Source organism: Rhodnius prolixus, unplaced genomic scaffold, assembly GCF_049639745.1.
Source record: "Rhodnius prolixus isolate KJV_2025 unplaced genomic scaffold, Rpr scaffold_1, whole genome shotgun sequence".
NCBI lineage: Eukaryota > Metazoa > Arthropoda > Insecta > Hemiptera > Reduviidae > Rhodnius > Rhodnius prolixus.
This window is the reverse complement of record NW_027411581.1, coordinates 14,275,170-14,302,623: the sequence shown is the minus strand read 5'-3', so window position 1 is coordinate 14,302,623 and position 27,454 is coordinate 14,275,170. Positions and strand designations below refer to the sequence as shown.

General features: G+C 34.7%; 1 protein-coding gene across 4 annotated transcripts in view; it reads right to left on the bottom strand.

The window, feature by feature from the left end:
* LOC141455275 (rho guanine nucleotide exchange factor 17) overlaps positions 1 to 26,936 on the bottom strand; it is a 58,255-nt gene extending 31,319 nt beyond the window's left edge. For 2 of the 4 annotated variants that reach the window (XM_074130201.1, XM_074130207.1), the window contains exons 1-2: positions 24,370 to 24,747; positions 6,233 to 8,631 (exon numbers count right to left, since the gene is read on the bottom strand). In XM_074130201.1, coding sequence (XP_073986302.1) covers positions 6,233 to 8,548 — 2,316 coding nt within the window. In that variant the 5' untranslated portion in view covers positions 8,549 to 8,631; positions 24,370 to 24,747. Of the gene's footprint in view, positions 1 to 6,232; positions 8,632 to 16,432; positions 16,571 to 24,369; positions 24,748 to 26,501; positions 26,707 to 26,796 lie in introns of those variants that run through there. The other 2 variants (XM_074130194.1, XM_074130200.1) reach the window with 2 other exon arrangements.
* Positions 26,937 to 27,454: the final 518 nt, after the last annotated feature.

The window sequence follows — 27,454 nt, the reverse complement described above, 5'->3', positions numbered from 1 at the left end:
CCGTCCACTGAGGAGCTCTCGAGCCACCACACGACGTCTAGGATTTCTATGGATGTGAGGGGGAGTTTAAGGTGCACGATAAGAGAATTTCAATGAATTGATAGTGATTTATGGATTATTAAGAAGTAATGGCTCCTCAGCCACTACAACTTTAAACGTTGCGTATCATTTTGTTTTTCAACTGATGGTTGCTTTACTTCGTACCAAAATATAATACAATGTTACGAGCTCGATCGGCATTTTTTTCTTCCCTTTTATCAAGAATTGCCCGTCACTTTAAAGAAATGTTACGAACCGCAGTAGTTATAATGAGGAACGATCTGCGAATGCATTCGTTCGTTTGCTTTCAGTCATGCAAAACATTTACGATGAAGATCACTAAGGAAGTCATGGCAATGTTACGCTCTCGAACTGCGATTGATTAAATAACAGATATATGATATGCCCATTCAAAAGTTGGTCCATGATTATTTATGGGGATAAGTGATTACATGGAAGTAAGAAAAAAGTGAAAAATGAAAAAGTTTCTTCTTTACAGATAAGAGATTACTTAAATGCTCAGCATCCCTCATACACACGGCGAGAGAGCAATTTCTAAAACCCTCATTCTCATACTGATGAAGACAGATATCTTTTTTCAAAAAAAAGTAAGAGAAAATAAGAAATGACAACAGCCTAGATTATGATAGAAAGATTCTCCTAGTAAGAAGTTAGTTGATAAAGAAGACCTCGTAGTCCAAATCTCGAGCTCTACGCTATTTTGACGCCGAACATGTCTGTGAAGTAGTCAGTGGTAAGTCCTTGCCAAATACACCTGTATTTTAGTTACGGCACGGTATTTTTAGATTATGAAACTATCTTTATTGCAATAGTCTACACTTTTATTTATTATTGCAATTTTGCATTATTTAAAAAAAATTAAAATCTCTTTTTTATTTATCTGCTAAAGATTTTATAGTATCTTGTTGAGAAAAAACGCTGTCAGGATGTGCTACAATAAACGAGATTGTAAGAACTACTTTTTTTCTACGGTCATTCAAAAAAAAAAAAAAAATATATATGTATGCTGCTAGTCAGACGGGAATATGAAGGTTTGGAAATACACTACTTGCGTCATGAAGTTTTCCGCACATAAAGTAATATCGTGTATAAAATTAGATTAATAAGTTCTATTTAACTATTTATCTCTTCAGTTTCATTCTCTTCCCGAAATTTTTGTAATAAAATTTTAGTTGGAAATATTTTGGGTGAAATATTCTCTTTGGAAAGAAACTACAGAACTTATTATTATAGAATGGCACTCCCAATAAACCAATTATCTTCAAATAGAGTTTTGCTTACATATTTATAATTCCTATTAACACTAAACAGCTGATGAGGCTACTCATTATATTTCAATGATTCTTAAGAGGGAAGCTTGAACCACAACTCCCCTTTAGAACCCACATCTTCTCTAGGACTGCTTTAAGAACCCACATCTTTTCTAGAACTGCCTTGAGAACCCACATCGTCTCCAGAACTGCCTTAAGAACCCACATCGTCTCTAGTACTACTTTAAGAACCCACATCTTCTCCAGAACTGCCTTGAGAACCCACATCTTCTCTAAAACTACATTAAGAACCCACATCGTCTCTAGAACTGCTTTAAGAATCGAAAATCTGCACGATACCAATACTTTCACTTACTATTAGTTTAAGCCCTGAAGGAGATGACTTAGACCCTAGATCGAAAGCTTGGCATTGATACAAATAAAAGAAAATGAACAGTACTCTGCAAATTAATAAAAGTTTACCTAATTAATTACTGCCAATTATTCGTCAAATTATATTTTTATTTTGGCTATTGGGGAATCAAAGATGATAATTCTTCTTCAACTTCATCTACTCCTGATTATAAGCCGTGATTTGGGCGCAGTAATTCTAAATTGAAGAGATACTATAATTTGAATTTATTGATCTGTTTTCACATCATCTTCAAATAATTCAAATAATTTATATTTGCACATTTGCTTAGCATGTTCTCTGTGAGATGTGCGTATTTTATACTTTAGGCTTTCACCTCAAATAAATACCCGAAGCTCACTACATTGAATTTATTTTTCGGCTCGAGCTTTTTTCAGCATTAGCGCGCCTCTAATCTTCTTTAAACTTCGGTAAGTTCTTTGCACACCTGTAGATAAATTTCTTTTCGTTGATTTGTTTATTGTTTATTGTGTCACTGAGAGGTTTTGGACTTTTATCTTTTGTCAGAGTTAGATTAATCAGTCTACTGTAGAGAATTCGACTTCATTTATGCCATACTACACTTGCTGACTGTTTGAAGGAAGTTACTTAGAATTGTAAATGTGGAGTTGTACTTTATAATTAAAATTTAAATTTAAACCGGTCAGGAAAGCAATAAACATGCATGTTACGACGGATAAAATGAATGATATATTCAGCACTGCGGATATAACCACACAGTTTAATTTACGTGGCTCAGAAAATCCATTTTAAGGCAGTTCTTATGGAGAGACTTGGTGTGTTTCGACTTCTTCGGCTCGTGTTGCAATATTTAGTACACGTAAAAAAAAAAAAAAAAAAAAATACTTTTCGCGTCTAGTTTCAAAAACACTAACGTTAATGACTTGATTTTTTTTTCCTTGTAATCGCATTGAATACGTTCTTTCTTGAAGTTCGTTAATGTCTTAAATCTAATGCTTGATTTAAAACAGTTCTAGAATTTTTAAAGGGATTCTGGAGCAACTGGCAGTCATTCTTTTATATGATTTTGTAAAAGACGCGCAAACAGGTTAACTATATAACAAGCAACTTCGTCTCCAGCAGAAGGCTAGACTCCCCCACAATAACCAAAAATTATAGAAGTTCAGCATATAAATAAACAAACTGCAGCACCAACTCTTGGAAAGAAATTCACTTAAAGTGACACTGGATCTCAAAAAACAACTTTTAAGGGACATCTCGGTGAAAAAAATCTGAAGCTTTGCGGTTTTGTCGTGACTTTGACGGGTAGTCTTCTAACTATCAAACATCTATTTTGTAGCCTACAGTATCGGGTCCCATGCCACAAAATAAGAATATGGTATTGCTTTCGGTTTGAAATATTAATTTCACAATTCCACAAATGTAAAAAAAAAAACAACTAACTCTTAATAACACACAACTGAGACCGATCTGGACTGTTGGACTCCGTAAAACTATCCTACTTTCAGAGAATCCAATCCTTCCAATCTAAAGACCTACGTCATCATATTTCCAACGCTACCTTTCTTCAATTTCGCTCACCACAAAGATTTTATTAACCCGTCCGTTACCAAATTAATCTATACTCGCTTCCTGAATATCCAAAATAACCTTACACACCATCCCCCCAATCCAACAGCACTAATTCAGTCCATCAATCCTTCACGTGATTAAAATCGACGTTGGCCTCGGTATTCCATAAAAACACTCCCAGCTCTTAATTCCAATCCAGAGAGTTTCATTGACTCCATTCAAAATCCTTACTGGTGCTCCAAAATGATGTATACATTTTCAGGTTGTAATCAAATTAAATAGTTTACAGTTTCGCGGTTATGACGCACGTTTAACAGTTAGAGATCTTCTTTTTTTTGTTATAAACTCATTATTAAAAAGCACTAAATTTAAAGTTTGTAGCCCTTGCGATCTCGGAATGAATAGTATATTGGCTTTCATGTATTTACGAGACTATCCTGAATTTGAAAATTTTAAATAAACTAATACGAAATATTTTACTTTTTTTTTTGTTTTTTTTTTTTCCGTAGCGTGTTACGATAGCGGAAAGTGGGTTGAGAGAAGAGTTGGTCGAGCCGCCCAGAAATAGACTCAAGAGAGCAGTTTGTACGTCGCCGGGCGACCATTACAAATTGGGAACTAATTTTAACTATATCTGGTTGCTCTCTATGACTATTTTTTTTCCCTACTATTTCTCTAGCCTGTTCTTGAGATCTTAATATAATACTTAAGAAAAATTAAAATCTACTGAGAAAACTCACTCGACTCGGATTGTTTCCGAACTATTAGCTTCAGTATTGGGTCCACTATATTAGGACGTCAAGTGGAAGCTTGATTTTGCCAGGAGTACTCCTGTTGAGAAACAAAGGGTTTCCAATTACGGTTTTTTTTTCTGAGTGGATGGTATCCGGAAACTGTACAGGAATCGCCCTCGAGATTCACAATTACGGTCACAGGGATGTGCTTCGAACTGCATATTTAATATTACACATTATTCACAGATGGTAATTCCGTACAAGTCATTAAAATGACCACCTCTACCATTTTATTGTATATAAAATGTGCAAGTCTGGCAATTTATCTAATGCTTAGTCACTTTATGCCTTAAAATATTAGCTCCTACGTTTATTATTCGTTTAAAAATAGACATTGAGGGAATAATTAATCAGGCTGTCTATATAATGCCGAGGTTTCTTATAAAATGCAACAAAATAAAATAGTTTACTTTGTGAAACATTTGGCAAGCCGTAAAAAATGTTCTGTATCCCTTGAGAATTCAAATTCAATAACAGATAAATAAATTAAATTTACAAAGAGAAAATTATTTAAATTATAATAAATAAAAATCAAAAATATTCAACTACCCATGTCAGTATGAGGGTATATTACGGTTTTTACACTTTTATTTGGTAAAGATTCAAAAGCGATACCTACTTCCTTTACCGGAACCATTCTAAACTAAATTTTTTTACGGTAAACATTTTCATCGAAACTGATAAATAGATCGCTTACAAGTGCAGTAAGCTACAAGCTTGCTAACAAAACTCTGACGTAGTTTTTTGAAAAACTTAGAAAATCCTTCATATCGAATTCTGGGCTATTCCGTTTGTTTTAAAATCGCTATTCTAGGCAACCATTTTATACTTGGTTAGATTTATGTAATTGCTAAGTGCATCTTAAAAGACTCAAAATGGATTAAAACAAAATCACTAACCACAACAGAAAGCCGTTTTATGGGGGGGGGGGACCCAGTTCGGTTAATCGATTTTTGGTGAATCGAAGAAACGCTGTCTGTAAGCGGACAAGACATAATCACTCACAAAGAACTAAGTTTTCATTTCTCTACGCATATTTCCGCTGAACACCTTAAAGTTATCGATCACAAATTTTCTTTAAACAACCTTAAATTAATTCTTTTATTTTAGTCTCAGGCATTATTACTAATTGTAGATTCTTCGGTCTATAACTAATGTACTAATAAGAGAAGTGAATTACGCCAATTCCTCTTAGAACCACTCTGAAGAATTTTTTTCCTGTAAAAATGTTAAAATAAAAGTACGCGTACTAAATTTATCTTAGAGTGTAATCAAATATTAAAGACATAATTAAAGCAGTTTTCGAAAAAATTAGTAATAAACTTCTGGTCATATTAATTTAATTAAAATTCGTATTTTAGCGAAAAATTTAATTTTTAATATAAAAACCATTATTTTGGAGAGAAGCCTTTTAGCCAAGAACTTCTCTACACACGAATTGCACGTAAATAAATAAGTGATTATTTATTTTAAAGGTGACAGGCCTACGTGTGAGTAGTGTATGCATTTGGTTTAAAGAAAAGCGTTAGAGCCACTGTGGGGAAAATTGCAAAAAAAGAAAAAATTGATAAATCGACTCATTAAAGTCAACTTCCGATCATCTGATACTGTCAAAAAAATTTTTTGTCTCAGTAACAGTTAAATGAAAAATAAAATTTGAACATTCTCTAATTTTCCTGTTTTTTTGTTATTCTCGAGAAAATCTAGTTTTCATTGGCGCAATACTTTCTCTTAACAAAATAAGAGAAAATTAAAATTTGGAGCATTGCAATATATATTTATGGTGAGAAATATATATTTCTCAAACTGAATTTTAATTGATTATATTTAATATTAAATCATTTACATTAAATATTTGATGATTTCACGTTATGTCACTCTTAAATTATTTTCTGAAGGTAAAAAATATCAATGAGAAAGAAACCAAACTTCCGTCAGTCGAAATATCCAGCATCTAACAAGGTGTCAGAACTGATATTGTATAATCTCAAAGCTGGTCGCAAAATTATTTATATGATTAGGGCAAAATTATCTTCTTCCGTTATACAAATATTTCTTAATTTCTTAAAGTAAAGATTAAGGAACAACAGTTGTCAGTTTTAAAATGGCTGCTACAGGGGAAATAAGCAAGGTATAATTCTGGACAAAGAGGAATGGCTTACCTTCCAGTATGATGGACTGTTCATCAATACGTGCAACGGATTGGATTCTGTGAGATTCCTCTCCGAACTACCCTTCAACAGCTGAGCTAAAAGTTGATGTGAAGGTTCCGGTCTCTTCTCCTTCTGTATGGAACATCCTTCTAACTGTGACGGGCTGGACGTGGTCCGCTGATGGTGTACAATCGGAGTTGGATCCGAACTAGTTTTACCACTACTATTTGTATGCGGATGATACGATCCCGAAGAAATATTCGCGCTAATTTTCCGTTTAAACGAGGATTTACTACCGGCCACACTCTCTGGTGGTTCCTGTGACGTTGTATAACTTCTCTTCAGCTGGCTGTCATCCATTGCACGCGGCCTGGAACCTACTGGTATCCTACTCTGAGCTGATGGCTGATTGTTGTACTCTTCTAGAAATTTCAAATCTTCATGATTTATGGTGAACTTTCTTGTTTCAGGTTTTTTCATTTCCGCTTCCAACATCTGGCCATATGGTCCTCTAAGAGGGCGTTTAGAGTATCTCCTTGGTGGATGCGGGCTTCGTGAAATATTGAATTTACCTTCACAATCCGACTGGTCGGATGGTTGAAACAATGATGGTGATCCCCTGCTTGGAGTATTCGTACGACAACCGTTATCACTTTCACCCTCCGATAAGGAGTCTGTCCTGGCCACTAATGGAAATCTTCTAGGTGAATTTCTAACAGAACAATCTTCTTCTCTTTCTTCAGAACTTTGACAAATCAATCTAGGTCTCTCTGGCCATCTGTTGGGTTCAGAATTTCTCGGCCATATAGGTTTCACGTTCAATTCTTCTGGACTCTGTGGTTCCTCTTGTGCACTGGAAGCCCAATCAACAGCACGTCGCTCTGTTGACCAACTTCGATCGTCGCTTACATTGTTGTTTTCAACTTCTGTCAGGCTTTGCTTATTCTCTAGAGAATCATCCGACTCTTTACTGTTACTTCTTGTCTCTGATAAAGCAGGAATATTCAATGGTGATAACGTCTGTTTACTAGCTTTTAGCACCTGACAAGCCCTACTATTGTTATTGTCCACTTCTGTAGTCTCCGCATTCGGCTCTTCCTCGATTATATCTTTTAAACTGTCTGTAGTCTGTTCCTTGTTCTGTACACTGGACACATTAGATGGATTATTCGTAACCGATCCACTTGCATCAGGAATGCTATCTTCCAGATGGACTGTATCACATAGTTCAGGGTGCGCACTTTGCTTATCCCAGACAGGTTGATCACACTGAAGGATAAGCTCCGGGTCTGGGCACTGCTGAAGAAGAGACGGTGACTGGGATAAGGTGTCACTGATAGCAGCAGCACTGTCTGTGTCACTCTCTTCTTTAACTCCTTCTAGAACCCGTTCAACTCCACTTGTTAAACTTTTCAGGCCATTTCCATCTATCGAACTGTACGGTATATTTTCATCTGGATGAGACCCACGACGACCAAGTGGATGAGTTAACGATCTATTATTTAACCTACTATCAGTTGGCTTCTCAACTAGAAGATTTTTTGGAACTGTCCACTCTTCTGATCCAACAGCTGAGTCCAGAGATAAATTCGAACTTATTGGTAACGTGGAAGAAGAGGATGGACTTACCGACCCACAGCCTTCGGAAAGTTTTTTCCTTGGTAAACTAAGAGATCCACCAGCTTTGTTCGCTTTATTAGCTAAGGCTACATTTCTCGCGTTTCTAATGTTGTATTTACCTTCACTAGGGGAGAAATCTACTTGGGAAAATGAAGCACTACGAAAAGGAATAGTTCTTTGGATGTACGCACCAACTATCGCTCTTGATTCCGGCTTGGCCAAATTGAGCTTAACATCAAACAGCTCATCTTCTTTTGCTCTAGAAGTCTGAGTCTGTTGATTCGAAACAGGAGGAGTATCGATGCTAGTTTTCTCATTAAGCGAGGAAGCTGTAGAACTTGATGAACTCTTCAGTTTTTCAGTTAATTCCCTAAGACGATCTGTCTTATCGGAACTACGATTCTTTTTCTTATGCGTAGAAGTTGACTGCTGACGGTTTGTGGGGGCGGGCGCCCGCAAACGGTCTGAGCCGCCGAAATGAAACTTTGGGAGCCGGTCCAGGGCTGGGATTAGAGAGGTGTGGCTTGATCGGGACGGCACGCCGAGGCTACTAGCCGAGTTATTCTTGGCCACCGGTATACGTGAACTCCACGAGACCCCGCAACAACACTCGTCTCCCACTCTGCCGCCCTCATCTTGGCTCACACGCACGCGTACTGAACCAATACGTACATAACCACCCCTCCAGCTTTTATTGTTCATCATGTTGCTCCCGCATTTTTTATAAACTCTTCATTCAGGAGTAAATGACACCAACAACTCATTCTGACGTAGCGCCGTTCACATACCTGTAACGAAAACAAAACTTTTATAAGAAGAAATTGACGGAAACTAATCTTTTCTGTTAAAGACACTATTTACAAATGCTTTTAAAGTATTTAAAAAAAGATAATAAAATAATCAAGTCCCAGCACACCTGTTGCACCTTTAAATCCATTCACTAATCTTAGCGGATTCTTTAAAACAGGGGTGTCAAACTGGCGGCCGGCGGTTAATTTCTTGTGGCCCACGAGGTATTGAAATAAAATGAGAATAGAAAAAGAATTTATGAAGGAAATAGCACTTAGGGAAGATCAAGGCACTATCGTACACACAATTCCCAGTTTCCGTTAACTACTGAAGACGAGTATGCACGTGGCCTAGGGTCTTTCCTGGGGGGCCTGTGGGCTGGTTTAAACGAACTGACTTAGTTCCAGAGACGTTTGGAAGCGATATGTCTGCCACTCTCAGAGGAATTCCAGAATGATTCAGTTTTAAAAGACAAACTAGGAATTCCCAAAATATGTTCTTTTTTAGGTGAGAAATATCCAAAAATGTTTGCTGTACAAATTTTATGTTATTTTTGGAGTACGTCCTTGTATGAGCAACTATTTCCATCTTTGAAATTAAACAAAACGACATACAGATCAAGATTGACTAATAAACACCTACCAGCCTTAATGAAGATTGTCTGTTCTCAGTTTCTGAATCCATATATTGGAAAACTAGGAAAAATTTGTAAATATGTTGTGGCCGGCGTGAATCTTGCCTGTTGCACCAAGTGGCCGATGGTTTAATTGAGTTTGACACCCCTGCTTTAAAAGATCAACCACTAAATTCTTTTAAAACTTGTTAAAGCATACAACACAAATTTTTGTATTTTATTTTTTACAAGAATTAACATGTTTGTCTTTTGATATGTTTAGATTAAGTTTTAAAAGATCTTTTCTGTCAAAACAATTTCCTTGCTTATTAATCTCGGAAAAGGCATTCAGGAAAAACTCATGTCGTCTAAGCCAGTGGTTTTCCACCTTTTAACAGTCGCGAAATGGCAAAAATAGAGGCATTATGGACCGGTGAACTATTAGGACTGAAATAAAAATGTAAAATTAAATATTTTAATTATAGTGTCCCGTCTAGTGTTGCTTCTTTGTTAGCCAATCAGTTATTAGTGGTTGCAGTTTTGTTCCTGAAAGACGAAGTGCAGCATTTGCATCCATTTCTCAGGGACCATAGGGTGAAAAACACTGCTCTAAGCCGAACTCTAAATCAGAGGTTCTCAAACTTATTTCGTCTACCGCCCACTTTGAGAATCAATTATTTTCTAGCGGCCCACTAAAATTTTTAACTTTACCACATCCTAAACATCACAACCGCAATCATTACTTTAATTTAATTACAGCGTGCCGCATGAGTCTTATCCTGTTTCTGAGTTCGAACTTACATTTTAAATGAGACTGTTCTAATGAGAAGAATAAAATGCAACTTTATAAATAATATTTAGGAAAACTTTTATGAAAAAACATTTCAATTTTAAAACTAATCTAATATGAAGGATGAATCTGATGATTTTGTTAAAATCAGGCTCGAATTTACTAAAAAAACAGCCGTAGTCACCGCTATGGGTAGGTTTTGATTTTAGTTTAAAATATTAGAAAAAACACGAATCAGCCATCGCCTTCCCTAAACCGCTTCAACACCCCCAATTTCCTCTGGGCCCTTTACCAACCTCCTGTAAGCCTCCAGCGCCCACAAGGGGGGTTATCACCCAACTTTGAGAAAGACTGCTCTAAATAATCTTCTTTAATCTATTAGATTGTCTGTTTTGTTTTGAATTTTTTTTTTTTTAACTGTTAGATGTTTTCTGTCGAACTTTAATTAAAACCCTGGAGTATTAAAAATGAAATCATGATGCCTTTTCTATTAATTTAAACTTTTGGGCTACCCTAAAATCTTACAATTTTAAAACCAAAAATAAAACTTGGTACACTTACAGCACGTCAGTGATTCTACAATTTTTACTCGAAATTTTTTCCCTTCTAAAGTGCCACTTCGCGTACATTAAATATTAAATAATTATTAGTAAAGTAAAGTAATGGGTTTTTTTTTCAGGCGAGCTTTACTTCCAACAACCAATTAAGTGTCGTAGACGGAGGCGACTAGCAAACATATTTTACTATAAATGTCTCATATTAAACATTAAATAAAATCCAAGGCCTAGACGAAGAATCGAACGCAGTACCACAAGACTTCTTAGTTTTGGGGGTCCGCCTCTGCTCGGCTATTGTGGCACCACTCAAACAATTTTAAAACTAATCGTAAGTTTTAAAAAATATTAAATTTAATTTACCTTATCGAAAGAGATAAATCGTCTGAGCGTTTAAACCAGATGATTCTCTCTTATAAATGGCAAATCTATGTTTAAACTTTTCGACTCAAAGTAGCTGAATATCAAAGAACCGCAATAATATTCGAAACTTTGATACAATAACATAATATCTCTTACGACGAAAACAGCGAATGTAATGATGTAAAATGAATGGTTGGCTGGCCAGCTGTTATTAGCTTCCACAGCCCCAAATATTTCAAGACAATGTTTTACTAAACAAAATAACAGATAATTAGAGCAGCCGTTATGGTTTTGTATAATCACTTCCCTCTATCAGCGTTAGTTTGATCGTGAGATAACAGATTATTGATTAAATCTCTTGCGGATACTATGTTATGTTTCTCATTTAGTTATTACGTCATAAATTCATTCTAGTGAATAATAATGGGACATTACAAGTCAAAATTACAATAAACTAATCAATTTTCCTCAGCAAACAAACAAAAATACAAATTTCATTGGACCTCAAGATATTGATGTCAAAGATAAATAATATGTCACCGCTTCATTCGTTATTATTTTGTGCTTTTTAAAAATTAATATCCAATCATAATTCTATTAAACAGATCGTCGAGTTATGTGGTTTATAAATTTAGAATCAGAATCGTATCAATTTGTCGAAAAGATTAAATTTCACATAACCAGGTTCAATGGTGGCTACCATACAAAATATCCAATTTGAATTCTACGACAATTTTCTGTTTTTTTGAGTGAACGCTCACACACAGACACTCACAGAACATGAAAATCGATATTTCTGGTCAAAACTAAAAATCGACAATCTTGAAGAGACCGCAATAGACTTTTTCAATATTAGAAAAATAATGTAAAAAAAAATTACAAATTCTGATATCTCCTCGCAATATTATCTGTGTATGTTCTTATGTGGTGTTTCTGTGTATGTACAATTAACTATGCAGTTATTCACCTGGATCATAACTCCTTAAATCTGTAGGGTGCGAACTAGACAAAATATGTCAGTCTGTCTTTAAATCATGTTATGATTTCAGGGTGGAATCATCAAGTTCGGTCATGTAGGTCAGTCCGTAGGAAATTAAGATGTACATAATAGAAAAGTGTGAAACGATTGCAGAGGAAAGGGACTAGGTCAGTGTAAGGCTTATACTGGATTCAAACGAAAAGATCCCAGGTTCGAATACAAGCTGCTGGCCCTTAGATTTTCTCTAGCTGATACTCAAGTGTTGGTCAGTGTTTTTCGGGTAGCGAGATAACAGAGTTTGGTGGCCGAAAGTGCACTGAAAAAAAGCTCCGAGCACCAATGACGTCAGAAGTTGACGCGCCTTAAATAAATAAATAAAAATTTAAAGAAACCGCATGATAGGCAAGTTGGGAGGGACCACGTGACAAGACAATTAACTTTAAATTAAAAACAATTTTAAAGAATAGTGTTTAATTTTATTAGAAACATTATGAGACCAGCACTGAAACTGGACGGTTAGAGGCAATGACCGCAACACTAGAATGTATTGCGGTTTTAGTTCTATTTCCAGTTTTGTCCTTAGATTTTAAGTAAAACAAGGTTTGCTATCCATCTCTTCTATTAAAGATAGAAAGAGTGCATTACATTATTTTACTCAGTAGAAATCTGTGGGACAAAATGGTTTTTCCAATTATCTGCAGTTTTATTTTGAACAGCATCTAAGAATACCCTAAATCTTTGCATTATTCGAGTTTAAGCTGGATTAACTAATCAATCTCTCGATCAAAATAGACTTCTAAAGGAGCTGAACGCTAGAAATTTTACGTAGCTATTTCCCGAGTAGCATTCCAATAAGTTTATCCCTTCGAGATGCGGCATCACACTGTAACATGGCTACATTACGGTGTAATGCGCTTGTTGACAGAACAGCCAATGATGGAACGTCATCATTAATTACGAAAACCTTTGTCACATCATCGCTTTATTAAGTTATTTGAAGTATTCATTTTCTTTACTAGAGATTCTATTTGTTTTTTCCACTATAACTATAATATGGACGCAATCGTAGAGAAAGAAAATTCGTTAATGAAGAATACAACTTATAAGTTATTAAGTATAGTTTGTTTCTACTGAATTTATAACATTAATTAAATGTTTGTAGCAAATAACTAAGAAAATTTGAAAAAAAATACAAAAATGAATTATTCCAGAGTTGCATCAATATGAAATAGTTGGTGTTTGTTGCTTCATCGTTCTTCTTTCTAAAATAACACGTCACTAAAAACTTGTAACAAGTGTCCTAATTTTAAAATGCTGGATAACTTAGAAAATATTCCTAAAGTTATTTAGGTCTCCTTTCCTTTTTTTGTTTTGTAAATAATCTATTTGTTTAAAATTATTTACACAATAGGTAGACAGTTATCGTCTTTTTTAGATTTGCATACATTTATTCGAGAAATTTTATTTAATAATAAATATACTGTTGATGCCAATCTATAACAATGCGACAGCCAAGCGAAATACTAAATTATGACAATACGGTAGCCAAGCGGTTAGAGGCAAAGCTAAGAAGTGTTCTGGTACTGGGTTCGATTGGTAAAAATGAAAAGTAAAAAGATAGATTAAATCAATCGAATAAGGGATGAAATCAATTACTGCGACCAGCCCTTATTGTCATGTTTTACTTGACTGAATCACAGTATGCTCATTTAGAGCATTTTACAACTGACTGAACGCTGCGTGGGTGTGCTTACATTACCCCGCTGCTTTTCTAAAGCAGATGATTTAGTAAAATTATCAAACTAAAAGCTTATTCATTAAACGATCTACAACCCTTCAACAAGAGCATTCTCTTCAGTTCTTGATATAAATCAACTAACCAATACGGTTACTTCCTTCTTTATTTAAAATGCAAGTCCCGTGGAAAAACTGCACATATTTTGCTCTCTGAGAAATCACTGTCGGTGAATAAACGAAGAGCGAGAGTATTTGGATGTAGTTCAGTTAATAGTAGGCGCCTAGCCGATTTAGTGTCACTTTTATGATCTGGATGAGTAAACATCATGCTTGACGTTGGAACATTTATCAAAAATACCATTCTGCGAAAGACGACGACTTCACTGGCCTCTCGAATTACAATTGGTTGTGCTGACTATTTTTTTTTTTTTTTTTTTAGAGGAAAGAGACGCAATTGTAGCAATTGCCGATCGTTAGAACGAAACTTTCTGGAACCAAATATTGAAGGAACTCCAAAATCCAGATGTGATGTTTCAACAGGGCGGGGCAAAGAAGAAGATCCATGGATGTTTTGGGGGTAATTAATTCAGAATGCTTATTCTCGGTGCGAGGAGATGTCGTGTGCTCTCTTCACCTTAAGCGAATCACCAATCTCGCCCCATGCCATTGGGGGTCTTCAAACATCGTTCAAAAGACATTAACGAACTGAATGACACAAAACGTCAAGAAATTGCATCAATATCTCCACGAACTATTGACTGAGTGATGCAGATCGACAAAAATATGCTAAAAATTTACATCGATAAAATGGCCACCAATTGGAGGACCCAATAAGATCAAATTTAAAAAAACAAAACAAAAAACAACAGCATTATATGTACTTTGGATGTGAATACTATTATATCTAACTATATGTATGTGAATTTTAAAACTTAATGCGTGGGAGATTTTTCTGCATGATCCACCTAACCAGCCTCCAACTTAAGTTCTAAGCCGAACATGCTTCCATAAAATATACGAACGTACAAATATAAAAGCATATGCCACTTATTTAGTCAAATTTCCTTTCTAACTGTAAGTCTACTAGACATTAATAAGTTTTTTAATGCTTTAGTTTTGAAGAGAATATATCTTTCAACAAGAGATGGAGGGAAACGGCAGGTGATGGAGATGAGAAGCGACAGATCGTTGAGGAGGTCCAGCACCTTTCAGGTCCTGAGCGTCAGTGGAAGAAGAAGTCCAAAGTTGGATTGTTGGGGGGGAAAAAGATTCCATTTTTTAGATTCTAAGGATGTCGACTCACGTAACCTGTGGTAAAAAGAATTCAGCTTTTCTGGGGGGCTACTTAAGGATTTCTCTAAACCATCAGTTGAGTAACACGACTTCTAGTAGTTAGTGTTTCAGTTGCATTTCCAAGAAGAAATCTAAACTTTCTTGGGAAACTGTGATAAATAAAAATTAGTGTAAAACGGTCCAAGAAAACTCTGTGAAGCCGTTTTCAAACATTTTCACAAAAACTCTTTTGGTTCAGTCTTAGATCACAGAGTCAGTTGAGTTAGCTAAGTTTTAGGGGTATTGATCTCTACCGCCTTTTCTGGTGCACCGCGATCAACGGTTTCTAGAAGCAGGCTTGCAGGAACTGAAGAAGGACTTGTTCCATAGCAGGAACTGAGGTAATCCCCTCAATCTTTCATCTGTCCTCCTAGAGGTAGAGAGGCTGGGGAAAGAATATGTAGATGTAAATGGCAAATGGAGGAGCTATAAGCCAAATCCATTCGATCTAAAAAATCTATTGTGATTTCCGTAAAGTGTCACGTTTAGAATGTTGCATGAAATATGGGGGTAAAAAATTAATAATGAGTTTTCTTGTGGATTAAACCTAAAATCTTAATGGCTACCCACATCGTTTCACTCTGCAAGTGATGTTTTATGAATGTTTGAGATGTAGTATCGCGTTGTAAGACTAGAAATAGCCGCAGGAATCCCTTGACCCCAGAAGATGTGCCCATCCTTAAAACATTTCAGCGGTTTATTAGAAGAGAAGGCTGCATTGTCCAGGAAATGGACAGCTCTGTTGGCTTCCCACAATTCCTAGGCTTTCCTTAAAGTCTGGGTAGTTACCAGATTTTACTAGTAGATTTACATGCTCCATAAGATGCTTGGAAAGTAAGAAGGAGGATATTGATAAGAGATTATACCTAACTGTCGGCTCCCGATCTTCCTAGAAGTTCTCTCTGGAGGAGAGTCTAGGTAATTACTAGATGATATAGGAGGTAATAAATCCTTTAAGGTTCTGAGATAACACGGCCAGCTTAGTTTGGAGGAGATTCGATTATTTAGCACCAAGCAAAAAGACTACGTTGCATTGTCTTGTCACATTAATCTCTGGCTACGATAAAAAGTAATGAAAATTTCTGTTAAAAAATACCACATACACTATTTCTCTCTTAGAAACAAGAGATTTGATATTTTTGGAATTAAAAACATTATTTCTGGATAGAATTCTATTTCGAAAAAGTTGGAAACTCGATCACAATACTTCCAGTTACTAGTAGAAGAGTCGCCTCATTTTCTCTCACTCTTAGCCATTTTCTCAGCTATTTCCACACATAGACTTTGTTAAAAATGATTTTCTCACATCCAAAAAACCTCAATAGAATAATTTTTGAAAACTGAAATTTTAAAAATCCTATACAAATAATACTTCTATTTTTTTTACAAAGGTAAGCTATAGTTGATAACACGAGAAATAAAATAATCTTACCTGTTTGAAATTAATTAGAAAAGACAAAGAGAAAGTATAATGATTGGCTCAATTTAATGTTTAGTTACACGTTGTACATACATATATATTAAATGGTTGCCCGCACAAAACTACCGCCAACCAGTCACAAAACATTTGTTTATATTTAGATGCGCACGCGGACTGCAAAATATTTTCAGGTCTGACGTATACACTTTTAGAGTAAGGACCACACGTAGTGGATTTGCCAGCCCGCTAAAACTACCACCACACGATGACAAGACAACAGTAAATGGTACAACAACAGGGCAGGGAAGATATAAAGTGGCGGCAGAGAAAGAGAATGTAAATCTGTGGAGTATTTTCTCTTTAACAACTGCACTGTACAGGTTAGCTCTCTGCCATTCTCTCTCTCTTCGCCCCTTATAAGCGTATCTCTCTCTCTCTCTCTCTCACACACACACACACACACACTCGTGCCCCCTAAGTGTTCCATGTGTATATATAAACAGACATGCATTTTATAGTGTTTATAACCATTTTTGTATATCTCTAGCCACTTTAGATCGCGTATTTATTGTGCGGCTGTATTAAATTGCTCTATATAGTAATGTCTAGAGATTTTAACTAAATTTAGTTTTCTCTTTTTTATTTGTTTTAACGTCATCAATTTTCTACTTTTACCCAATTTAAGAGTGAGTATAGCAACCATTTATATTTAAAATTTTGAGAATTTATAAGAAAACATATTTTTGATGTCTTATCGAGTAAGAAAGTGTCTTTTACTTTGAATCTGTCTGTACTGGGTCAGAATATCTCAAAAATGGCAAATAGCAGATAGTTCAGAATCAATTATTCCAACAATTTTCTTTAAATTTAGGAAAATTGCGTCAAGTTTTGATACTTAATTTTTATATGAAACATTTTCTACGGAAAATTCTATTTTGGGAGGCGGTTCTCGGAGGTTTGGAGTGAAGAAGAGGCAGATATTCTGCTATTTCCGCAAACAGTTCGGTTTCATCATAAAATATTAATCGGAATTTATTATCTAAATTTTCCTATTTTGCAGCAAAATGGTTGAATAGAATTCCATTTTGTTATTATCCTCTTCCCACAACAGATTGTGTTAAGTACCTAGAACTCTTCATGGACAAAACGCCTAACCTGGAATCCACATATTAGACTTAAGCGGAAAGAACTAAATAGACGATTCCAACTTTTCTCAAGACTTCTCGACAAACGATGGAAACTTTCAAAAACAACAAATGACTTTTTTATACAATGATACTCAAACCCATCTGGACTTACGGAATGGAACTTTGGGGCTCAGTCAAAGCTTCCAATATCTACAAGAATCCAATCCTTCCAGTCAAAAAACACAAACTTTAATTGAAATATTATTCCCCGTAAATGTTATGGCCTCCTTCAAAATTTATGATCTCTCAGTATAGTTCTAATGTCCGCGAAGCATTTATAAGCAAGAAAAGACTGACAAAATTTTGAGTTTAGGAGAATATGATTTAAGGCGCGTCAACATCTAAGATTATTGGCGCCCGGAGCTTTTTTCAGTGCACTGCCAGTCTCCGGACTGTATTCTCTCGTTACAGACAACAGTGTCCATCACCCGACAGTGAACTGTAAGATGCTCCTAGGAAGAGAAAAATCTAAGGGCCAGCAAGCTGAATTCGAACCCGGGAACTCCGCGTGGGAGTCCAGTTAACCCTACGCTAACCGCTTGGCTAATCCCTTCCCAGCAGACGTTATTGGACATATATGGCCAAGGAATCATCTCCGTTTTGGTGGAAATTCTAAATTAAAATTAAACCAAATTAACTAATAAGAGAAACGCGAGCTTACACAACATGTTTGATTGAACAATGTCCTTAGGTTTGGATAAAGCCATAATGCTATCGAAAAAGATTTCTTATACACTAATGTTACGAGGGCCGGTATAGACAAAATGAATGGATTACCAACTGCGTTAAAAGTTCAGGAGTCATATAGATTCACGTTTAGACTCTCTGATTGGTTCTTTGGCTCTCTTGGACATTCATCCATCACCAGAAATAATCTTCAAATAGATGTTATCTGCACGATTATAATATCTTTTCTTACTAGTTTCTACCTAACTACCCCACTAGGTTTAATACTATAAATTGATTTACTAAAACATACTTAAGTTTATTTAGCTGACTGTTCATCTGAACCATGGCAGTCTACAAACCGTTTAAACATCTGTTTTTTAATGACTAAATCTAAAAACTACAACACCGATTATGTGGTCCAAGTTTTCTAACTGGTAGAGAGGGGGAATTTTATTGGAGCTTCAAGCGAATTTAGTATTCTTAAATTTGGTAATCAATACTACGATAAATTTTTTGACAACTACGATAAACAAATTAAAGAAAAAAAATATAAAAAAATAGTAAGAATTTTAAGCAAATTGATGAAGTTATTAGTGATTTATTTACTTCTAAAATCTTCAAACTGAGGGAGATAATGGTAGAGGAAAGAAGACGGAGCCAAAGAGGTCCACTTTGTCGGCACTTCCTCTTTGAACATGTCCGGACTGGCTGTTTTACTACTTTATTCGCCGATTAAAATATCTTTCACTTTATTTATTTATTTCTACTGCGACCTGCATTTTTTCTTTTTTTTTTTTGGTGCCTTAAATTATCAACAAAGACTCAATAAATTGCAAAAAGCAGTTTCATATTCACTCACCCCTCTTCTCTGACTTCATTTTTCATTCGCCCTAATTGACCATTTCTATTCAAATCTTGGAATTTATATGGCCAATTCAATTTGCAACTTAGGTGGCAATGGCTTCTTCAATACTTTAAAATCAGATTTTAATCAGAAATTTAAAATGGCAGAAGCAAGAGAAATGAGGTATATGGAAAGAGAAATATTCGGAGAGCATTCAGGAGAAAATAAAGTAAGAAATAACTTTCTCTTTAACAGCGACCCCCAAAAGAACAGTTGAGAGAAGTTGGACATCGTATATGCAGAATTTTTGCTATACTATTAAGTTATCTTGAGCTAAACAAGTTACATTCTACTTCAAGATTTCATCCTGCTTCCTTTCCTTCGTCCTGCTGATTCTTTTATTTTTTTGGTTATTGTTGAACCATTCTAGTAAATGCATAAAGGTATGCATAAAAATAAAATGCATAAATGGGCGTAATGTTTTCTACTTTAATTAAAAAAAAAAAAAAAACTCGGATCTAACCGATCACAATACCTAGGTAAACCAACCAGGTACAGTTTTTCAAACAGAGCTACTGGTCATCAATACCATCCATGCAGCTGTGATCAATGAAGAGATAGATTGAAACCCTCGAACTCCTCTGAGAGATATCAAACTTATCTATATCGTGATGATAAAATACTGATCATGCACTGTCCCACATAATCTCCTTGTAAAAAATGTTCACTCTCAGCAATCATCTTCCTTGTACCTTGTGCTCTACATTGACAAAAGACTTACGTGGAACCCACATACTCGTACTAGACTTAAAAGACAAGCAATGAAGAAAAACGCGAAAATGCTTTACAGGCTACTTGGACGACGCTCTAAATTGCCCATTGAACTCAAACGCTTAACATACAGTACTATCCTCAAACCTAGAGCTGTGGGATTCAGCCAAACCAACAATCAAACATTTCAATCAAAACTCCTCCGACGGATAGCTGACGCACCTTTCTACGGTGACTAACCTCACTCTTCACAACGACCTCAACATTCCCTTCATAGACCAACTCGCCAAGTCTAAATACCAAAAATTCCATATTGCTCTCTTTACTTGCTCAAATCCTCTTGCACAGTCTCTCGCCTCCTCTAAAATCCCTAACAATACTCCTCTCCGACTGAATCGCCAGTGGCCCCGTGATTTCCTTACAGTTTGAAGAACTAAACGTCATTATTCTCTTATCTCTCCTCTCTCCTACTCATATTCTCCTCTTCACATTCCCCTATCTCATATAGAGAGTGCTACCGCTGGGTAGCTTCTCTCCTCCTGCTCTTCCCGCACCAGTTCATCTTATTTACCTCCTAATTACTTATTGCATATATTTATACAGATTGTAAATTACAAAATAAATAATAATAAACCAGTAAAACAGTAAAAACTAGTATCTTATTCGTAGAGGTTTCGGATTTTTCACAGTCATCAAAGTTTGATTCATCAAAGAAAGACTAACCTTTGCTGAGTCAGTAAGTAAGGCAAAAACACACAAGTTCACAAGATGAACCAACGTTTAATAATAGATATAAAGCCGAAACCGATAAAAAATCAACGATATTAGTCAGGTCTGTAGACCCAATCACATTTAAAATAATACAGATTTACTTTGCCAAAATTACTGTTTGCAGGTAACAGATAAAAGACGTGAAATCGTCCCACATTTGTTACCAGAGATTAGAGAAGAACATAGATTAAAAAATCTGGATATTAACCCAGACTTGACCAGAGATCTACTTCGGGGACTGACCAGTGTCACTGGTCCCACGTAGGGCACCATTGGTTAGTTTCTCTTCTCCTGTTCTCTGTCTTACCCTCCTCAAACAACCTTATTTACTCACTATATCCCTATACTGATTGTAAAGTACTAAATAATGGAAACAAAAAACAGTTTTTACATAACTAATTTTACTTTTGAGAGATAGTCCTTAAAAAAGCTAGTAAAGTAATCGAGTATTTTATTCAGCCGGGGCTAAACATCCAAACTACCAATTAGGTGTCCAGCACGTGAGCGGAAACACATTTTACTTATTAATATTTCTTCTAAAAAAAATCCAAAGTAGCTACACGCCGGATTCGAATTATGGATCTCCCACTTACTACTAAATCACGCTTCTTAATCACCACAACACTCGCCCCGAGAGGAACCACTATAACCTATCCCATTACGATTATTGATGATTAGGGCCAATTAAGCCATATCTTAGACATAGCCAATAGTGGAACAATAGAAGAGCACGATATATGGGAAAAAAAGACAAGCGTTCGTGGCGGCCGTTCGTTCACCTCCTTTTAGTAATTCCTTATCTTACTAAAAGTATTCTTAGATCCAAATCTTCAAGCTTACTGTTTATATCTGTCAATTTTTAAAATACACCCGCTAAATTTCCAGTATGACATAACGAGAGGGGAAAGATACATTGTTTGTTTTCTCTGTTTCCTTGTTTTAAAAGTAAGTTTTTAATAACTAATGATATATAAGACGTTAACATAAACATGAAATATAACAAATTACCACATGCATAAACTTTGCCGCAATAATCCATGTCAAGATTTTATCTAAATGCATACCAGCAATATTGTTTGTAATATTTTATGGAGTCATGGAAATTTCTAGGTCAGCTTTGTAAACTTATCCAAACAAAATTTCCAATTTCTTAACCTTAACCAATACTGTCTGTCTATTAGCTACTATATAGTATAAGTTCATATTAAATTAAACTTTTTTAAAATTTTCATCAAAATCCCACTGTAACCGAAAATATTACAACCATACTCTTAGAAAGAACATATTTTTCCTTACTGATAGTTCGAGTACGAAAGGCCGATAAGTTTCAATTTTTAGAAATGAATTGAAAATGTGGATTTTATTTTAATATTGTTTACATTTTATACATTTACAAAGTAGTAGTATGCTTGTCTATTGCATCTCTGACTGGTTTTGGGCTTTCATTCATAATTATCCTCTAATGATGGATGAAAGTCCGAAATCAGGCCGTGATATAATAAACGTGCGTGCTATGACGAATAAATCAAATATATTATCAACCACTACGGACCTAACAACATTTTTAACGATCTATCTTCTCTTTTGATTGAGTCAGTCAACAAAAAAGATGAATACAAAATAAATAATAAGATAAAATATTTGGATTTGGGAAAAACGACCAGTTTTAGATTAGTTTTTGCAAAAAAATAACTTTAAAACCAACAATTTTCTGTTTAAGAATCACTCATCCCACATCGCTGTGAAAATCTATTTTTGGAAATTATTTTAAAAACCACGATGTTTTCCAGTAATTTATAAATATTTTTAAATAACATTGCTGAAATTTACAACTGCAGGTGCAATCACTCCTGCAACAAGCAACTCTGATGACTGAAAGTTACATTCTGGGAAGTTACCACCTTTTGGTGGTTCTCCACTGTATCCACCCAGTTACTGACTTCTAGAGCCGAACAAATCTTTCAAAATTCATTTTAAGACCAGCTAGGGGAAAAGCATGAGGCAAAGCACACTCTAAAGTGAACCGTAACTAGATTTATAAGTGAAAATTCATGTAATCCAAATTCTCATTTTATAAGTTTTTTTTTTTTTTTTCAAATAGCCGTTATAATGGGGAACATTTTATTATTGTAGGGAGTAAATATTTTGTAAAAGTTCCATGATAGGGGAAAACCTTGATCATTGTAGGGTAAAGTAGTGTGTGTGTTCACCGCACATTTCATTTTTTACGAAACATACATAAAAAACGACAAATTTCGACCGCAACAGATATTTCATAAACATGTAGACATTTCACAGCTATCTACAAAAGATGTTTTAAAGCGCGAAGGCAAATCTAATTGGTGAAAATAAATCAGCCAAGGTTTACACAATTTATTAAAGAAAACAAATGATTTGACTCACTCTTCTGTTACTTTAATTCTTATAGTTGTAACTGGAACTTTTTGCAAACTCGAAGTTTTAGTAACACTTTACATTCTCAGTAGCATAAAAGAAGAAAGAAGCCTACTCCCATCGCCTGACCGTCCGATGATGCACTTAGAATTCTTTTCAAATTTCGGTAGAACTTAGAATGTATTCATTTTGCTATATAAAGTAATTCCTCAACATCAAAAATTTTAAAATACCCTCCAAATTTGTAATGTTTATTTAATATATGAGTCTAGGCCAAACATCAACGCCACTCTATCCTCAAGAGTTCTAATGGCGTCAACTAGTCTGGCTCAGTCTCACAGTTAAGGGCGCAGAAGAATTGGTTGAATGCATAAGATTTTCAAACCGTGTGTTTCTAAGACATTGTGTCTATCGTGGAGCCTTCAAAAAGACTAAACCTAGGTACAATGAAAAGAAGCGTGCAAGAAAATGGGAGACACTGTTGCGATTATAGTACGTGCACAATAACGTAAACATTTGGTTGCTGATAACTCTTGTAAGTCTTAACTTTTCAATTTTAGAAATGAAAGATGTTTTGATGATCCAATTGATTTAAAAATCTACAATTAAAAAAAGTGTTAGAATCTTTTACTTTCGCTTCTCTGATTTTCTTAAAATTTAACATATTGAATTTATAACAATAAATAATAATGATAGTTCATAATCGCGGTACTGAGGCCGCACATTAAACTTAAAATGTCACCATCTCGCCCCCAGAACTACCGGCTCTAAGAAAGTTTACCTGATGACATGTTTCCAATAAATTGAAGTCATAGATCTTCACTTATGCATTAAGTAAACAAATTTCAAAGAAGGCCATTTTTGAGAAAATCGTTAACAAAAAAAGGAAAAAAAAACTGACACTTTCGAACTCGGAGGATTTAAAAGTAAGGCATTCCTGGTGAAAACTTGAAAACAAATAATCCGCACGATCGCAATACCTTCTTTTGCAAGGAGTAAGAGGAAGTGAAAAATGTATATATATTTTTTTTTTTTTTTACTTCTAATAAGTTTTAAAAATCAACATCATGTCAAATCATATCGGAGTTCTTGTGTTTGAACTGCTAGTGATTATATTTGCCTTTTATTTTAATGGATTTGTACAGATGACCGAGGATGAAAAGCCGGTTAACTATTTTTTACTGAGGTGAAAACAATGTGTTATACATATTAACAGTTTTAATACTTTTCAATTAAAATGTTCGAAATAGAAAATAAGTAATAATAACACAAAATGTAATAGTTAAAAAAATAAATCATCAAGCAAAACTTACTTAGTGAAGAAAATTCTGTGAGATCCTTAAATTATATATAGACAACTAGTTTTCATGTTAAATAATAATTATGAATAAATGTTTATGCTGCATAAATCACCAGTTCTTTTTGGGCACCCACACACTATAAACAAAACGAATAACTTAAGAAAAGAAAATGGGCAATAACTTAAAACTATAAAAACAAACTTGAAAGAACAACTTATTGACAGATGTGACAACTAATGGTTACTGGAAAATAAAATAAAGACCACAGCACTAAAAGAATGTCACCCAGCGTTTCATTTACAAATCAGTGGACAAAAGAAAACAAAAAATCAGTGTAAAAGATAACTGGCGTTCCTGTACGAAGTGGATGGAGGCAGGCGGCGAAATAAGGCGAGTGTTGCTGACTGGACGAGTACGGGTTACGCTGACCAATGTTGCCAGCCAGCTGTATAACCTGCACTAAATGGCAACAAGGCAAACCGCCTCGTTTAAAGCCTCACCCACAACAATACGTTGTCAATAAACTAATTATCTGAATGGCATAAGAAAACTGTCTGAGGTATAATGCGAGAAATTTTATGAGAATATGCCAAAATTGCATCAAAAGTAGTTGCAGTTCCTATTGTAGGGCATCATCTCCAGCAGCAGCTCTTCTAGCGCCAAGATGTCGACTTTTTCTCTTCCCACTTGTTGTACTTTTTAATTTCTTATTTTAGGAAGAGATTTTAGTTAATACTTAACAATGTTAAAGACTTTAAAGAAATATAATAACCTGACGATCTCTTTCTTGTACGTCATTCAATTCTCTTAAAGAATTTGACTTTATTTTTCGCCAGGTGTTTAATCCGACATCGGCTAATCAATTGGAACATGATCGCAATACTAATTTTTTTTTGTTAACTTTATTCCAACATTTACTTATATTATGCTAAGTTTAACATCTTGGATTTTATCCGAAGTCTCACGCATGTTTTTCTGTTTTTGACAGGTTTTGGATTTTTACCCATCGTCGGAGATTGATTAATCAGTTTGGTGTAGAGAATTTGAGTTCTACTATATTTCTGTCACACATTAACATGCTGTCCTAAACTTGTAAGCAAATTCGAACCCTACAAACCCAACTACATTTTTTAAGTAAAAAACTTGGATCATTGTGCTTCTCAGTGCACATTTACAGAATAGAGAGCTAGAGTATGCACGTAAAATCTCAGAGAAGTTAGTAGTATCAGAGTTCCTTGGGTTGATTGCATTTCTAACAATGAATTACTTCAAAATGCCAAACAGAACTAAAGGTGACTGTAAGGAAGTAGAAAACTGGAATACCTAGATCATATCAAAAGAAATGGAAAATAGTAGTTATACATTATAGAAGAAAAAGAGTGGAAGGAAGAAGTGATGTTGGTGGAAAAGAAAATGTGGCAGATAATAAATTTCTTAGCTGAAGATCCTACGAAAATGATCTGGAGTCATCAAAACCGAGTTTGCACTATGATCACCAACATCCTAAACGAATTGGGCAAATAAAGAAGAATAAACCCTGTTATAATTTCCGCAAAACAATGGAAAGTTAATTGCAAATAGAAATTTAATGAGTAATGCTGTAAACAAAAGAAAAGCTGAGGAATCTTGAAGCTCTCATTAAAGTTTTCAGAAAAAATTGAAAAATAACGAAATCATTAGACGAAAGAAGCTAGTAGGCCAATAACGATGCATATTATGATTAATAGGGTTTCTTCATACTGTGAAAAAGAGGTTGCACCGGTTGAAGAAAATGAAACAGATTCAAGAACGAAGTCAAATTAAGTTTAATTAACCGTTCGGCTACCGTGGGGCCACTTTTATCGAAATGAATAAAGTTACTAAGAATTCAATATGTTACAGAAATTCGGAGTTCAAAGAAAAGTTAGATCCATGTAAAAGTGTAGCTTCAGATTTTTCCTACTCAAAGAGACTTCTAAACGTTTCCTGACAATAATCACAATCTGAACTCTGTACGATTACAATACTTTGTCTACGAGAGGTAATAGTTGAGAGAAAATAATAGAACAAACTAAACGTTTCATAAATACATCAACGGCCATGAGTTATATGTAAATGTTCTGTCCAGTGACCTTTGTTTTATCTTTATATTTATTCAAACTTACCGTTAATACCTCAGATTATACACTCAAGCTTTCAATTCTTTAGATGAATGATGAGTTATGGCATAAATGATGTATGGCATTATAAAACGGTTCTCTGATATTTTAACTACATAGGAGAAAACAATTTTTCTTGAATTATTGTTTAAATTTTCAAATGTGCTTCTCTTAAAAATATTCTTCGTTATATTGAACTACTGATTTACATCTGTAATAAAAGATCATTCATTTAAACTTTATTGAAAACAATTTGTTTTCCGATATAAAGAACTGTACTTAATCAAAAAAATATGCTTACCTTAGTTAAAAACCACTGCTCAAATAATTAAAAAAAATCTAGTGCTTATAATTAGAAGACTCTCTCTGAATACTCCGAATTTCCGGTGTTAACTTTTCAGCTGTATTCAATTAGTTTGCTTTCTTGGGATTTTTTTTGTTTTAATCATTACCTATTTCATATTTAAAAAGTACAGGAGTAAACTACATATTTACCTCGCAGTTAGAATTTTCATAATTTTCATTTTCAGAACTTACATTCAAGTTGAAAAATTGCACATTTACTGTAGCACTTAGAATATTAAGAAAATAAACTTGCATTAAAAGTAGAAAATAAAGTTTAAAACAAAAATTTCTCACCATATACATAAAACTTAACGACCTAAAGTGGCTTTAGTTTTATAATTTTTGAAAGTACTACGAAAAATGTATTAATTTGTTTCAGTTCAACAAATAACTAAAATAATGTAATAGAACAAAGTAAAAATAAAAGTTTCTGATCTATTAAAAAAATAATAGCCATTTTATACCAGAAATTTCTTGTAGCTCAGGAAAAGCTATTATAGCCTCAGTTCTAGCATTAAAAAGTGAATCCAATTAGGGAAATCACCTTAAAAAGAAGCTGTTAAAAATAATTTTACAAAATAACCACTAACTCTTTCAAATCATACTTTGGATGT